The following is a 16,662-nucleotide window of genomic DNA, read 5'->3' as shown; positions in this document are numbered from 1 at the left end:
ATTGCTCTTCATGCAAAGAACTGGGAACTCCTAACCTAGGACAAATGGGTTTTAAATATAGTGTCTCAGGGATACAGATTTCATTTCCACACGTTGCCAGTGCCAAATGGGTAGCCGGACCTGCCCCCAAATCAGACAGAGGCTCAAAAACAAGTACTTTCTCTCTTAAGCATGGGGGGCTATTCAACTGGTACCAGAAGAGGAAAAGGGACAAGGTTCCTACTCCAGACTTTTCCTGGTACCCAGAAAAGACGAATCATGACCTCCAATCTTGGACCTGTCTACTCTAAACACCTTTCTGGAGATTCCAAAATTCAAGATGCTTGACTCTTCAGTTACTTCCTATGCTAGGCAAAGACGCCTGGTTGGCAACACTGGATTTAAAAGAAGCATACCTGCACATCCCAATCGGGGAATCTTGCAGAAGATACCTACGAGTCAAAGCAGGCTACACGCGGTATCAGTTCTCTGCACTGCCCTTTGGCTTGTCTACTGCACCCAGGGTATTCACAAAGTGCCTGGCTCCAGTTATTGCATTTTGCAGGCAAAGAAGTATTCAAATATACCCGTACCTGGATGATAGTCTGATTCAGGCAGAAAACCAGGGCATACTTTTGAATCTGGTGTTTGTAAAAAGGGTTCTGATTTTCTAGGGTACACCACAAACGAAAAGATATCACAACTGGTACCCTGTCAAGAAATTACATTCCTGGGAGCAAGCTTGAATACAACTTCCCAGATGGCTTACCTCACGCCAGAAAAGCAAATTCATTTGATAACCTACTTCAACCAAGTGGCCACAAAAACGCTGCTGTCTGCAAGACAAATACTGCAAGCCTTAGGTTCATGGCCTCCTGCATTCTTCTAATTCCATATGCAAGACTGCATATGAGGAAACTACAGTGGTATCTAAAAAGCCTATGGAGTCAACATTCTCACAGCCTAGAAACAATGATTCCTATCATACGTTGCCTATGCCTAGAGTTCCTCTGGTGGGCAGAGGCCTGCCACCAAAACAAGGGACTACCATTCACACTACCCCCTGCTGCCCAAACCCTAACAGATGCGTCAGACTATGCATGGGAGGCTCACCTGGCAGGGAAGTGCATTCAGGGCAAATGGAACCCAAGTCAAATGCACCTGCATATCAATCAAAAAGAAAGGTTAGCTGTACAGAATGCTCTGACAGCCTTCAAGGACTACATTCTTCCAGGACAACTAATTGTAAGGATGGACAACACCACAGTTATGTGGTACGTAAACAAGCAGGAGGGTGCACATTCCTACCCTCTCTGCAGACTAGTCATGGCATTACGGAACACAGCCTTGAGCTACCAAGTGCACCTACAAGCTCAGTTCCTGCCAGGAAAATTAAATACACTAGCAGACTGACTAAGCAGAAACCTCATGGACCCACACGAGTGGAAACTGGAACCAAGGATTTTCAACATGTTGACAAGTGAATGGGGGAGCCCAGACATAGACCGGTTTGCCTCCCCCCAGAACTACCAGTTGGACAAGTTTTGCACAAGGAGTCCCCACAAACAAGCCTGGAAAGTGGATGCTGTGTCCTTCAGCTGGAAAAACCTGTCTGTCTATACACCCCCCCCCCTGCTGCCTCTGCTGTCCAAAGTTCTACTAAAAGTCAAACAGGACAAACCAAGGATGATTTTGATTGCTCCAGACTGGCTGCGCCAACACTGGTACCCCCTCCTGCGCAGGGTGTCGCAGTTATCGCCATGGCAACTGCCTCAGACCCCTTCCCTGCTGCCTCAGCAGGAAAACCAGATTCTGCACCCTCAGCTTCCAACATTGAACCTTGCAGCCTGGCTAATTACTTTTAAACTCACCCTTATCCCTCGGCAAACATGTGATGGATGTCATCTTAGAGGCAAGGAGGCCTAGTACTAGAAAACTTTATGCTGAAAAATGGAAAATATTCTGTGCCTGGAACCAATCTCAAGGGATGAGCACAGCAGCACCCAATTTACCTCAGATTTTGCAGTACTTAACTGAGATGCTTCACAAGGGCCTGTCATTTTCCTCCATTAAAATCCATGCCTCAGCCATTTCAGCTCCATTATAACACAGAACCTCCTCTCTTCGTCTGGTCAAGCAGTACCTCAGAGGGGCCAAAAATTTTAAGACCACCGAGGAGAGCTCCAACCCCTGCCTGGGAACTTAACTTTGTATTGGAGAAACTCACTCTACCTCCTTTCGAGCCAGCTGCTACTGCAGACTTAAAATTTCTTTCTTGGAAAACAGCTTTCATTTTAACAATCACTTCAGCTAGAAGGATATCTGAATTACAGGTCCTTATGGCAGTGGAGCCTTTCATTATCTTTCATGCGGACAGGGTGTCACTCAGGACCAATCCATCCTTCATGCCCAAGGTGGTATCCAGTGTGGCTCTTAATCAATTCATTCATTTGCCAACCTTCTTTCCCAATCCACAGGACAAAGTGGAACGGATTCTGCATTCCCTGGATGTGCACAGACAATTTAGATTTTATGTGGACAGTACTAAACCTCGAAGAAAATCTGAACAACTGCTGGTAGCATTTGCTGCAGGGGCAGAGGGGATGGCTACTTCAAAACAAACTATTTCTAAATGGATAAGCCATTGCATTCATTTCTGCTATAAGCACCATGGAAAGCCTATCCCACAGGGGATCAGATCTCACTCCACCAGGGCTGCATCTACTTCTGCAGCTTTTCTCAGTGGTACTCCTACCAGGGGCATCCTAGAAGCTGCTACCTGGAGTTCTGTACATACTTTCACCATGCATTATCATTTGCAATTTTCTCTAAATCCAGAGCTGTCTTTGCCACTGCTGTCTTGCAGGGCCTTATAGCTGGCCCTAATGCTATATAAACTCCTCCTTCCAACCATAGCTTTGGGAATCGACCCAAATGTAATGACTGCAACAGTGAAACACGAAGAACATAGTACATTTGTGTACACTTACCATAAATGTAGATGTTAGAGTGTATTCACTGTTGCAGTCCTGGTTACCCTCCCTCCAGCCCCCTAACTTCTTCTAGCTATACCTCTACTTTACTATGCTTAAAAGCCGTTTTGGTGTATTTGTTTTTTGTTGGAGGTATACCTTTGTGTTTTTATGTTTATTTGCTCCCCATTAGGGGGGCACCTGACATCTGTGACGAGAAAAACTAATGTAATGGCGTCGGCTGCATGTTTTGTACCCCTGACGACCTGACGTCATGGAAGAAGTGACAGCAACTGACACAGGACCCAAGACTTTGTTAATCAGGCCGACTGAGGGCAACTTGCAAGTAGATTACCCAAATGTAATGACTGCAACAGTGAATACACTCTAAAATCTACATTTATGTTGTGTACACAGCTGTACTTTTTTCATCATCCCTTCTAGTTCTTTGCTCTCAACTGAAACCCTTTGTAGATTTGGTAAATAAGGAATGTTGAGTTATGAGAAAGGGTAAGAGCTGGGGAGCCTGAGAGTGTCTGTGTGCAGAACTGAGTTAAGCCTGTGGCTAAGTGTTAGGAATTCTGAAGAGGATGGGCTCTGATTATCTAGATATATTGTTATAAGTACATAACTTTGGTGGAAATGTAATTGGGAAATTATGTGGTGCTTGTGTATATAGTAATTTTTGTTTATGTCCTGTTGTAGGCTCATAAATAAATTGCAACCTGGATCAATAAAGAAAATTAACCATTCCAAGCTAAACTGGCATCAGGTTAGTACTTCTAGAGCTGTGATATGAATTGCATGTATGGTATGTCAGTGAATAGTCATGGAATTTTACTAAATAGATTTGAAGCATAATTTGGTTTCATAATTTGATGTAATCAAATTTATACTGTAACATTTTTGCTAACAGTGTCTTGAGCTCCTTCCACCACTTTGCTTGCATCTTTGCCCTGTACACTGTCGTAGGATCAGTCCTGGGGCTGTGCACAACAGACAGCCTATTAGGGTGTCAGCATCTTAAATTTTGTTCTTGGTTCGCAATCTGTTTATGTGGCTGTGAGGAACTACAAGTTTGTGTTCATTGCATATGCTTGGAATAAAAGTTAAGCAGGTGTTTAACTTGTAGAATTAGTATTTTTTAGAATTTGTAAAGATCAAATGCATTGTTTTTTACCATTTCTTTTTGGTATAATTAGGCTCTCATCTTGTAAAGTGGGCTTTCTTATAAAATGTATAGCTTTTACTTAGTTACTTCAATGGACCCATATTAATTTTAATAAACCTGGCAGGTCTGATTGGGCATGGAGACTTCTTTTCAGCAAAGGCCTAGGGAGAAAAGCTTGATACAATTAGTGATGTTTTACGTAACAATACAAGGAAAACCATCAAATAATGGCACTGACATTTTACGTAAGCAGTACAATACATTTGATGTGATGTTTTCCATCTTTACATAATCCTTGACAGTGGGTTCGGTTCTGAACCTTGGAACTGACTCGTCTGTTCCAGCTCGCGCCTCCCCAAAAACTCTCGAGCTAAGCTCTACGCATAATGCTCCTTGCCAAATTACCCCAGATCTCTTTTGCCGCTTCATAGCTCTGGAAGCGTTCTCTCCTGAGCTCTTGAGTTGCAGCAGAATTTCTAAATTGTAAGCTTGTCTTCTTCCAGTATCTGTTAATTTCCCTTTTCTAAAATCTACCCACTCGTCTCTTCTTCTAGCTATTGTGTGCGTGTGACCCTTATAAATACCATTGGGTAATCTTTCCGTACCATCATTGGTATATTCTCCTCTTACCTTAACCGGTTATTTATGTACCATTGTTTGTACTTTTCTCTTCTCTGTTTTCCTCAACAAAAAAAGACCCCTTTTTTCCTCACTTATAGGTGTGTGTGTGTGTGTGTGTGTGTGTGTGTGTGTGTGTGTGTGTGTGTGTGTGTGTGTGTGTGTGTGAGACTTCCTCATGGCGGGCAAGCCTGTTAAAAGCACCTTAGGTTTCAAGAGTTGTCTTGAGTGTAAAAGAAAAATTCCAAATTCTGAAGGGCACACAGTGTATATTGACTAGGAGCTGTTCATTTGCAGGAAGACTGTGCCATTAGTCATAGCTTTTTAGCCATAGGGCACTAGTCAACCGTAGAAACAAGCTTAATTTAAAAGGTCATGTAAAATCAGATTTTGAAGAAGCCTTATCTGGGTCTAAGACAAAAGCCATCTCTTTCTACTCCCTCTTCCAGTAAGCGGGAGAAGCCTCAAAAGAGGTCAGTCTTTCTTCAGAACTGCCAACTAAAGTAGCTAAGACATCTACGGTTCCAAAATCTCCCTGGAAGCGATAGGCCAAACACCCCTACCTTCGGTGTTGGTTTCTGCACTGACTCTTTGGTGCTGATTGCAACTTTGGACTCTTCTACCTTGACGCCAACAAAGGAACCGAAGGAGGTTTTCCTTTAGACAGTTAACACAAACCAGAAGCTCTCAGTCAGTGGACCCCTTTGCAGACAGTCCTCCCAGTCCATTCATGGAGAGGCATCCACCCAGATCTTTTATTTCTTCCATCCAATCCACCAAAAGCTTGACTGAGTCCAAAATTATGAGGCTGGTAGATCAGCTCCTTGTGTCGAGGGGATTACCTTCTGCAGCAGTTCCTAGCAATGTTGACTCTGGAACCTTACCTATTTCTATCCTGGACTTTATTCCTCCTCTGACTCCAACTGAGACTTCAGAGCCCTTGGTACCGACCATCCCAGCCTTGACTGTTTCGGTGCCAGACAGAATTCCTTTTCGGGCACCAATAACTGCCATGAGTTCTTCTGGTTTGTTGGATCCAGAGACCTCCTGGGGTCACACTTTCGTTACCGGTTCCAGGGGACTGGTTTCGACTCTAGCTTTTTCAGAGCTGTATGTAATCTCGACTCCAACTTTGGCATTGGAGGTGGCTTCCTTGGTGCAGGGTGGGACCACAGTTCCAAAGGAGTCTGTTTCTGTTCCAGACTGCCATCCCTCTATGGGGGTGGCCTGCCTTCCAGGCCATGGAGAGGGCCTTGTTCATTGCAGGTAATCCATCTATGCCAGCCCCATCAGACCAAACTTCTGGTCTTTCCCCTCATCCGAAGCTTCCCCAGCCTCTTCCCTGGGATAGAGGGCACAACGTCTCAGGATTAAACTGTTGTAGTTATGTCTTCCTGTGATACCCCTCCAGAGCATCCCACTGAAGGTTTCTACAAAGAAAAAGTGCAAGAGGAAGCACTTGGACTCTCTTGAGGAGTCAGTCGCATCAGATACTGATTTTGATGAAGTGGAAGGTTCCCCTTAGTCACTCCCTGATTCCTTCGGGGACATCCTAGAGATCCTGAAGCAGAGGGTGGCTGGACCTTCCCTCCAGCCTTCCTCAGAGGAATCCGTATACCTAGAGGTTTTTCATGGCCAACCCACTACCTCTTGGATTTCTCTGCCCACTAACAATCTCATTAAGCTGCTAGCTCAGTGGGCTTGGAAGTTACCGGACTCCATCGAGCCAATCCCTGAGACCAGACCATATCCTTTCAGCACCTAAGGATCAACAACACTGGGCTAAGGGAATTCCTCTAGACATGGTGGTAGCAGCAGCCACCAAAAAGAAACTTGCCGATGAAATTCCTACTGTCCATCCTCCTAATAAAGAATTTAGGACTATGGTTAGATTTGGTAAGTGCATTTATGCCTCATCGACCTTCGCTGTCAGGTCCTTGAACTAGAGAGATCTGATTAAAGAACGATCAGATACTCTGCCAGGAGCAGTAGCTGAAGGAATTTGAGACTGTGACTTCTCAGCTCACCACCCTTGAATCGATTTCCATTTTGTGCATAAGGCTAATTGCTCATGCTGACGAAGGGACGATGAGAGCAGTGGGTTCAGGTGTAGCCATCAGAAGACGCGTCTGGATGCGCTGTTGAGTTCATGGAGCCATTTAAGTCTTCTTTCATCAATGCTCTGTTTGACGGAACATCCCTATTTGGTCCCAAAGTTAGAGACTTTAGCCAGATGTTTGAAAAATGGAATAACTCTCTGCCATGGGATACACTTTTCCACTCCCCAGCGGCCTTATTCTAGGAACCGCTGGAGTGGGAGGCTATGGTTTAAGAAGTTCAAAGGGCTTTTCCAAGACTCTATTGGCATTCACTTCTGGTGCAAAGGGGGAGGGAGTAATGGAAGATGCAGAGGAAAGAGGCAGAGGTGACCCATAGAATCAGGGTTCCAGGGATTCTTACTCTGGGAACTCCTATCAGCGTTCCTGAAAGGAAACCCAATTGCCGACCTCTGGAGGCAGCCGTCGGGGGGGGGGGGTGATTATTCCTGCACCAATCTGCCTGGCTAAGGATAACAAAGGACAATTGGGTGCAGAGGATTATAACTAGAGGATACAAAATCCCCTTCGTAGCACAACCAAAGAGGGTGATCAGAATCCCAGACATTCCACCCAGTCACAGGGAGTCAGCAGTGTTAGAAACTTGAAAACTACTTGACAAGAGTCATCCAAGCAGTCCCACCAGACCAGATAGGATCCAGAATTTGCTCAAGATTCTTTTTAGTGCCAAAGAAGACAGGGGACTAGACACCAATCTTTGATCTCAGTATGCTGACCAAATCAGTTCAACAAACCAAATTTTGGATGGTCACGGTTCAGTCTGTTCTTCCGTTCTTGGAAAAAGACGATTGGATGTGCTCAATAGTTCTTCAGGATGCGTATTTTCATGTAAAGATGGACAAACATTCCAGTCGATTTCTACACTTCCGGCTGGGAGCCAGTAACTGTCAGTTCAGGGCACTGCCCTTTGGTCTCACCAGAGCCCCCAGGGTGTTCACCAAATGTATGGCAATGGTAGCAGCTCATCTCAGACTGCAAGGATCCCATGTGTTTCTGTATCTAGATGACTGGCTCTTTAATGCTCCCACCAGGTGTCTATACTTGTAGAAGCTCAAGACTACACTCTTCTTCTTTGCTCTGACTTGGGTATCACCATAAATTGCGAAAAGTCCCATCTAGAACCATTTCAGCAATTGAAATTCATTGGAGTGATGCTCAACATGGTCACGGGCATTGCATCTCTTCCCATGGAAAGACTTCAAAGGATAAGATGTGCGTATACATGTGTGTGTGTGTGTGTGTGTGTGTATGTGTGTGTGTGTGTGTGTATAGATTATATATGTGTGTGTGTGTGTGTGTGTATATATATATATATATATATATATATGTATGTGTGTGTGTGTGTGTATATATATATATATATATATATATATATATATATATATATATATATATATATATATATATGTGTATGTATATATATGAAATCAGCTGCATACATGCAGAATATTGACATTGCATTACTTTTAGCAAATCAGTGTATGTTTTTTAAAGTATTTTTAACCCATCTGCTTCTCGCTTAGAGCTTCACATGAACACTTCACAAATATGCATTTTAAAACATGAGTCACCTGTGTTAAAATTTGTCCTTCAACCTTGTAAAATTTAGTGGCAGTCCACACTGTCTCACAGAGAGCAATGCAAAAACTCATCCCTCAGCCTGAGAAGGCCAGAATGTAACTGTTAATTGGGGCAGGTAACTGTTCTGGATTAATCAACTTTTTGAAACGAGACTTTCCAACATAGCATAACTTCCTCTAACTCCTTCAGCACTTTGGTTTCAACTATTTGTCAGTACACTATACTTTGCTAATACAGAGAATGCAGTTTGTAAGGCACTTACAAATATAAAGGCTACTACTTAAATTATGTGAAAGTATATTCCTTGCATAATTATGTGAAAGTATATTCCTTGCATAATTATGCATATGTTTTCATCTTTTCTTTGACATAAACGTCAAACATTTTATCTCACTCATTTGTGAGGGATTACAACATCTGATGTCCTTTTCATTCTTCACTAATGGGTTCAGATCCGATCCTCATATACAACTCTGCTGCATATACTAGACTTTGGTTCCAGCTCTCAGGTTCCTCCCTCTGCAGTGCTCTACTCCTTCCCCATTGCCTCAGATCTCATTTGCTGCCATTGTGGTTAGATGCAGGTTCCGCTCTTGAGGGTAGCAAGAATATTTAAACTTTGTTCTCCTAAATTTAGCTTTTTATACCTAAAATACTTTTTCTTTCATCTTTTCATCACTCTTAACTTTTGGTGGCATTGAGGATGAATATTTTCTTTTTCTCTGATATGTGGTAGTTTCTTATACCATAGTGATATACTTTCCTGTATTTTTTTTTTTAACCATTGTTGGTAATGATCTTTTGTCTGTTATTCCTTCACTGCAGCTGTAGGATCTGTTTTTCATTTATGTCAGAAAAACCAACAGGATGTTCTTCATCTCACATTGCTGCAGTCCTTACATATGGGTAGTCCGCTGTCCTCGGTCGGCCCGAATGACATCACATTTCCTCAGTCTTTTTGCATGGTCAATATTTTGTTTTTCTTGCCTCAGTGTTTTACGGATGTCAGAAAAAGTGAATAACTGTATTTCTTGTGGGAAACAGATATAGGGATTATCATTCTTTGTGTATTCCTTGTTTGGGGCCTGCGTTGTTGGGTGTTGCTTTTGTGCTAGGTTCAATGGTTAGATTGTGCTAGGCTGGTCTTTGGGAAGCGGTGCAATTATAATATGAAAGACAAAGTTAAACCCAGGCAAGATGAGGGTTCTTTAGAGGCTTCAGTGGAACCGGTGGTTCAGACTTCTCTGGAGTCTCAGGGGAGACTTTGATTTTGCAGGAGGTGGTCTCTCAGGAGGCAGGTCAGGCTGAAGGGGCTTCTCAAGTTACTGTACTCCCCTCCTTCCTAGGGTGGTTAGGCCTTCTCCTTCTGTTTCCAAGGCTTCTCCCAGAGGCAGGCCAGTTTTAGCTTCTGTTGGTGTCACTCCTAGTTCAACAGGGTCTGTGCGAAGCACATGCTTAAAATGGCAGAAGATTTGATTACTCTGATTAGAGGTTCTTTGCCTCCTGATAAGAGGCCTAGGGTGGAGCCAGAGTTGGGAAGTTTTGAGCAGGCTACGGATGTTTCATAGTCTTCAGCTGAAGACTTGCAGGAGTACTCTCCTTATTCTGATTCTGATGCAGATGATTCCACTCCTTCTGCTTCTCCTCCAGAGGATTTTTCTTTTCAGAGACACTTCATTCTATGAGGGAACATTTTAAGTGGGAAGGTCAGGACTTCTCTGAGTTACCCCAGCAGTTCTGGATGTTGTGGAAGATGTGTTTGCAGAGGCTTCACTTAATCCTGATTCTCTGCCTCCTGCTCCTGTTAAACCGGATAGGTATTACAGGGTGCCTGAGGCTCATAAATATCTTTATAAGAGTCGGACCCAGAAACTATTAGTCAGGGACCTAAGGGTGTCAAGGCCTCTGTTAGCCAGAGCTTTGGATAGATAAGAAGGTCTATACATCTTCTACCTTAGCTATGAGGGCTTTGAATTGCCAGTTTCATATGTTGAAATATCAAAACTTTCTTCTTTCTCAATTGAAGTCTAAGGTGGATGCTCTGGGAAGGCATTGAGTGTAAAGATTTACAAGATTTGGTGCATGTCTCTGAACAGGTGGGTAAGCATTCATTACAGTGTGGTTTTGATGCTGTGCAGGCCTCGTCTAGGGTGGCTGCCACTCCTGGCTGAAGGATCAGAATTTATCTGACCATGTTAAGACAAGGATTTTGGATGTTCCTTTGCAGTCTGATGTGTTGTTTGGTTCACCTGTGGAGTCATTCTTGAAGAAAATGGAAGACAAGGCTAAGTCTATGCAGGCTGTTAAAGATTTTTGCAAGTTCAGCCTCGAAGTTTAGTAGGAATTGGCCTGCTAAGGGGTGGGCGTATCCTTCTTATGATTCTCAGTCTAGGGGTAGATCTAGGCGTGGTAGGGGCAGAGCTCAGAGTTCTTTCAGACCTAGAACAGGAAGTTCACCTGCACCATCTTCAACAGGCCCAATGACCTACTTTTCAGCTGCCAGATCCTTCTTGCCTGGCAGCACCTTTGGGAGGAAGGTTAGCACTCTTCAAGGAAAATTGGATGTTGATTACCCAAGACAAATGGGTATTGGATATCATTCACCAAGGTTACAAGTTTTATTTCCATACCTTGCCTCCTTTCAAAGGCATGCGGACGTTCCTCCTCAGCAAAGACTAGAGGTTCACAAACAAATTTCTCTACTACTTCAAATAGGGTCTGCCAGAAGTGGGCCTAGGATTTTATTCTCGCCTGTTTCTAGTACCAATGGAGACCAATTTTGGATTTATCTATCCTCAACACATATCTGGACATTCAAAATGTTGATGTTACAACAGCTTTTACCTCTGCTGGGCAAAGATCACTGGATGGTGACTCTGGATCTCAAGGAGGCTTACCTTCATGTTCCTATCAGGCCCAGTTGCAGGAAATATCGCTGGGACTTCACATTATCAGTTCTCTGCATTGCCCTTTGGCTTATCTAAGAGTGTTCACGAAGGTTCTGGCTCCAGTGGTAGCTTTCTTCAGGCTAAGAGGAATACAAATCTATCCTTATTTGATTCTCATCATTTACAGTATGTGATGGCAGTGTTAAGATGCCTGGGGTATTCTGAATAAAGTCCAGTACCCTCTCCCTCTCACATGCTTGTCTGGGTGTGGTGAGAACTGAAGCAGCCCAGATGGCCTTTTGACCCCGGACAAACAAAGAATCTTTCTCTTTACTTCCACCAATTGTCTCAGTCCAGGCTGACTGCAAGGACAGTCCTTTGGCATCTTGTATTCTGGTACTCTGCATATGAGGAAGCTACAATGGTATCTCAAGAATGTATGGACACAGCACTGCCAAGATTTGGACACTGTCATTCAGATAATACCTTGCATTCAAAAGGAATTTTGTGGTGGGGCTCAGGAATGTCACCTAAACAAGGGACTCTCTGTGACCGACAGATGCCTCAGACAAAGCTTGGGAGCTCATCTAAATGGAAAATGGGTACAAGATTGGCCTGCCAGACTTCAACATCTACATATCAGGGCAGGTGTTGATTCAAATAGACAACACAACTGTCATGTGGTACATCAACAAGCAAAGGAGCGCATTTATCCTCTATCTATGCACACAAGCAATTTTTGTGGGAGACTGCTCTCAGTTTACAGCTAAATCTTCAGGCAAGAGTTTCTGCCAGGAGCACAGAACTCCTTAGCAGATGTGTTGAGCAGACAAATTATGGATCCCCACGAGTGAACTCCAGACATAGATCTGTTAAGCTTCTCCACTAAATTACCAGCTGCCAAGTTTTGCACAAACAGGTTTCATCCCACAGCTTGGAAAGTGGATGCTCTTCATTCAATTGGAGCAATCTTCACGTGTATGCCTTTCCACCTCTGCCTCTCCTCCCAAAGGTATTCTGAAGGTCAGACAGGACAAGCCAAACATTTTTTTTAGCTCCAGATTGGCCTCCGACAGCACTGGTACCCATTACTGAGAAGTCTAATGCCTCCATGGCCTTGATTCCTCACCTGCTGTCTCAGGAGAACAGTCATTTACTCATGTCAAAACTTCATTCTCTACATCTGACAGCCTGGCATATTCTGTTTTAAACCCTGGAGGGTCTCAGCTTCCACAACAAGTTTTGAATGTTATTTTGGAGGCCAGAAGGCCTAGTACAAGGAAAGTTTACGCAGATAAATGGTTATTTTGGAGTACAGCAAAGGACTTTGATGTTTCTAAACCTAATTTAAGTGTTGCTTCAATACCTTACTGAGTTATTGGACAAAGGTTTGTCCTTCTCCTCTATAAAGGTTCATGCTGCGGCAATTTCTGCTCACTATGACTGTGACCCACCATTATTTTCTCAGCCTTGTTTTAAGCAATTCCTTAGAGGCAAAGAATATAAGACCCCGCTCCTACTCCTGCTTGGGATCTCAATTTTGTGTTGAGAAACTCACTCTACAACCTTTTGAGCCTGCAGCATCTGCAGAGTTGAAATATTTATCATGGAAGACTGCTTTTAGAAGGGTTTCTGAATTACAGGACCTTATGGCAGTTGAGCCTTAATTTTCCACAAGGATAGATGTCTTTTCTTACTACTAACCCTTCTTTTATGCCTAGTGGTTTCTAGTAGTGCTTTTAAACCAAACTATTCATTTGCCTACTTTTTATGCAAACCCCAAAATAAAGGGAAAGGATTTTGCACACTTTGGATATACACAGACAGTTGCGATATTATTTGAGCAGAACTAAAGGAGTTCAGGCAGTCTCAGCAGTTGTTTGTTTCTTTTGCTTTGGGTTCTCAGGGCAAACCTGTTTCAAAACAAACTATTTCTAAGTGGATTGGTTTTGTATTGCTTTTTCGTTATTCCCATCATGGTAAGGAGATTCCAGCTGGGATTAGCCTCATTTCCACTAGCTACTCTGCCACTTCTAGCTTTTTTAAGGGGGTGGCTACTAAAGATATTTTGGAAGCAGCTACTTGAAGCATTACCACCTTCCACTTTACTCTAAATCTAGGGCTGGATTTGCCACTGCAATTTTACAGGGCATTTTGGCAGCTCCTAATGCTTTATAGTTTTGCCATCCTCCCTTTCCTCTGCTTTGGGATTCTACCCATATGTAAGGACTGCAGCAATGTGAGATGAAGAACATAGTACAGTTTTACCATAAACCTAGATGTTATGTATCCCACATCCACATTGCTGCAGTTACCCTCCTCCCTCCCCTCTGTTGTTGAAGGTGGTGGTGTGGTTTGTGTTGTACATATTGTAAATATGGTTGGTTAGTTTTGCTGGTTTTGGCTTTGGCCTTTCTTGTTAGGGCCTTCTGACATCTGGGGCAAGAAAGAGGACAGCGGACTACCCATATGTAAGCACTGCAGCAATGTGGATCTTCGAACATCTACATTTATGGTAGGTACAAAACTGTACTTTTTAAGAAATGCGGTTCTTGTGGGCATAAGATCCCCAGATGTTCATCGTGTTTCACTGTTGCAGTCATCACTGTGGGGTTCTCCCCTGCCGGCAGGCAGTCCTCGGTCGGCCAGAATCCCAAAGTCTGGGTCCGGCATCGGCTGCTCAGCCATGCTCCCTGACGTCAGTGCACCAGGAGTACAAAGCTGGCAACCGACGCCATGTTCTCCAGTCTTTCTTGCCGTGCGGTGAAAGCAGTTCGCAAGTGCCGGTCAGCTGACTCCTGACAATTTTTCATACTTCAGTCCAAAGACTTACTACTTCTACTCAAAGCTAAGTACCCCGTTGGAGAAACTTTTTTCTTGCTCCAGTCCGATGTCAGAAAAAGTTAATAATTGTATTTCTTGTGGGAAGCAAATACCTCATAAGGATTTCCATTCTTACTGTATTCCTTGCTTAGGCCCTGACCACGACTTAGCTAGTTGTCGGTTTTGTGCTAGATTTAACCAACGTACGATTAAGAGAAGGTACGATTTTGCATTTCATTATTTCGGTAGGTGGTTTAATTACAAAATGTCGTCTGGCACGCTTCCGACTACCGGAGTTCACAAACGACGCAAGGATAAAGACAGGCCTCCGCGGTCCAAAACAGATGACGTTTTACAAGCAGAGCCAGCTTCTGGCTCGGCCGTCGTCAGTGAGGCGCTTTCGCAGTCCCTGTCGTCAGCCATTTCGGAACAGATTGTCAAAACGGACTCCCACGAGGAGCCAACTAGGCCTTTGAGTACTTCTGCTGCAGGACCTTCGGACAATGCTCCCTCAGATGGGTCCGGAGCTTGCTTACCATGATTAGGGGTTCACATCCCCCACCAGATAAAAGGCCAAGGCAGGAATTGGATTATGACTCTTCTGATCAGGCATTACTCTTTCCCTTATGAGGATTCTGATGCTGAGGAATCCATTCCTTCAGCTTCCCCCCCTGAGGATTTTTCATTTGGGGAAACTTTACATCAAATGAGGGAACATTTTCACTGGGAAGGACAGGAGTACTCTGAATCTAAGAGACGACTTAGGGATTTTCTTCTTCTTCCCCAATATAGACCCCTGGCTATTCCTCCTATTTTGGATAGTGTGGATGATGCCTTCTCTGAGGCTAATTTAACTCCCGACTCCTTTCCTCCAGCCCCTGCTAAGCCCAACAGATATTACAGGGTCCCTGATTCTCACCAGTTCCTATTCAAGAATCCTATTGCTGATCCTGAAACCATTTCTCAGGGCCCTAAGGGGGTTAAGGCCGCTTCTGCTAAAACCCCCATTCCGACAGATAAGGATTCCAGAGCTTTAGAGAGAGATGGGGCAAAAAAATGTACACTTCTGCAACTCTATCAATTAGGGCTTTAAACTGTCAATTTCATATGCTAAAATACCAGCAATTTCTACTGTGTGTTATGAAACAAAAGCTAGCTTCCATTTCTGCATGTGCAGATAATAAGGAATTACATGATTTGATGCATGCCACTGAACAAGTAAGGAAGCATGGTTTACACTGTGGTTTTGATGCCTTGGAGGCTTCTTGTAGGGCTGCTGCCTCTAGCACAGTCATTAGAAGGCATGTTTGGTTAAAGGAACAAAGCTTACCTGATCAAGTGAAAGCTAAGTTACTGGATGCACCTGTTCAGCATAATGTTTTGTTTGGATCTAAGGCCGAAGAGGTGATAAAGAAAATGGAGGATAAGGCAAAATCCATGCAAACGGTTAAGGATTTCTTACAAATTCAGCCCCCCAGATTTAGTAGGAATTGGCCAACAAAAAATTGGACCTTTCCCTATTCAAACAGGCCTCAGAGGGGTAGATATAGACGCTCCAGAGGAAGGCCCCAAACGCAGACCTCCTACAGACCTAGACAGTGGACTGTTTCCACCCCTAGGAGTGGAGAGGACAGGCCTCATACTCATAGAAAACAGGCTCAATGACTCCCCCTGCTGGGCTGCAGGAACTTCTTTCCTGGAAGCCCCTCTCGGAGGAAAACTCTCTTTTTCACCTAAATTGGACTTGCATAACCCAAGACAAGTGGGTTCTGGATGTGGTTTCAAGAGGTTACAAATTCCACTTTCATACCCTACCAAGACCAAACGGATGCCGGACCTACCAAAACACCAGTGGTCAGAGGCCTTAAACCAGGTGGAAGCCCTCATGGCTATGAGGGCCATAGAACTGGTTCCACTTTCAGAAAGGGGGCAAGGTTTTTACTCAAGGCTCTTTCTAGTCCCCAGAAAGCAAAGTTCATGGAGGCCCATCCTGGATCTGTCAGTCTTGAACACTTTCCTGGAGATACCAAAATTCAAGATGCTTACTCTGCAGCAGCTACTGCCAATGTTGAGCAAAAATGCATGGATGGTGACAATGGATTTAAAGGAGGCTTACTTGCACATTCATATCATACAGGAGTGCAGAAAATACCTCAGGTTCAGGGCCGGCTCGAGTCATTACCAATTCTCTGCGCTGCCCTTTGGATTGTCTACTGCGCCCAGGGTCTTCACCAAATGCCTGGCACCAGTAGTAGCTTATTGCAGACTCAAGGGAATTCAAATTTACCCTTATCTGGACGACTGTCTTATTCAAGCAGACAGCAAGGATGTCTTACTCCAGCATCTAGAATTTGTTCAGAATCTTCTCAAGTTCCTGGGATTTACTGTGAACATAAAGTCAAATTTGACACCCTCACAACAGATAACTTTTCTGGGTGCTCTCCTAAACACAACAACCCAGATGGCATTTCTGACATCCGAAAAACAATTGCAGCTGACTTCAACTTTCAAAA

General features: G+C 43.8%; 1 protein-coding gene across 3 annotated transcripts in view; it reads left to right on the top strand.

Annotated features, from left to right (window-relative positions):
* The window catches only part of CNN3 (calponin 3), a 711,458-nt gene that overhangs the window by 244,026 nt on the left and 450,770 nt on the right, over positions 1–16,662 (top strand). For all 3 annotated transcript variants that reach the window (XM_044085695.1, XM_044085694.1, XM_044085693.1), the window contains exon 3: positions 3,657–3,723. In XM_044085695.1, coding sequence (XP_043941630.1) covers positions 3,657–3,723 — 67 coding nt within the window. The remainder of the gene's footprint in view (positions 1–3,656; positions 3,724–16,662) is intronic.

The sequence above is a fragment of the Protopterus annectens genome, chromosome 10.part0 (assembly GCF_019279795.1).
Source record: "Protopterus annectens isolate FY-2018-M chromosome 10.part0, PAN1.0, whole genome shotgun sequence".
Lineage (NCBI taxonomy): Eukaryota > Metazoa > Chordata > Ceratodontiformes > Protopteridae > Protopterus > Protopterus annectens.
This window is presented reverse-complemented; position numbering and strand designations above follow the sequence as displayed.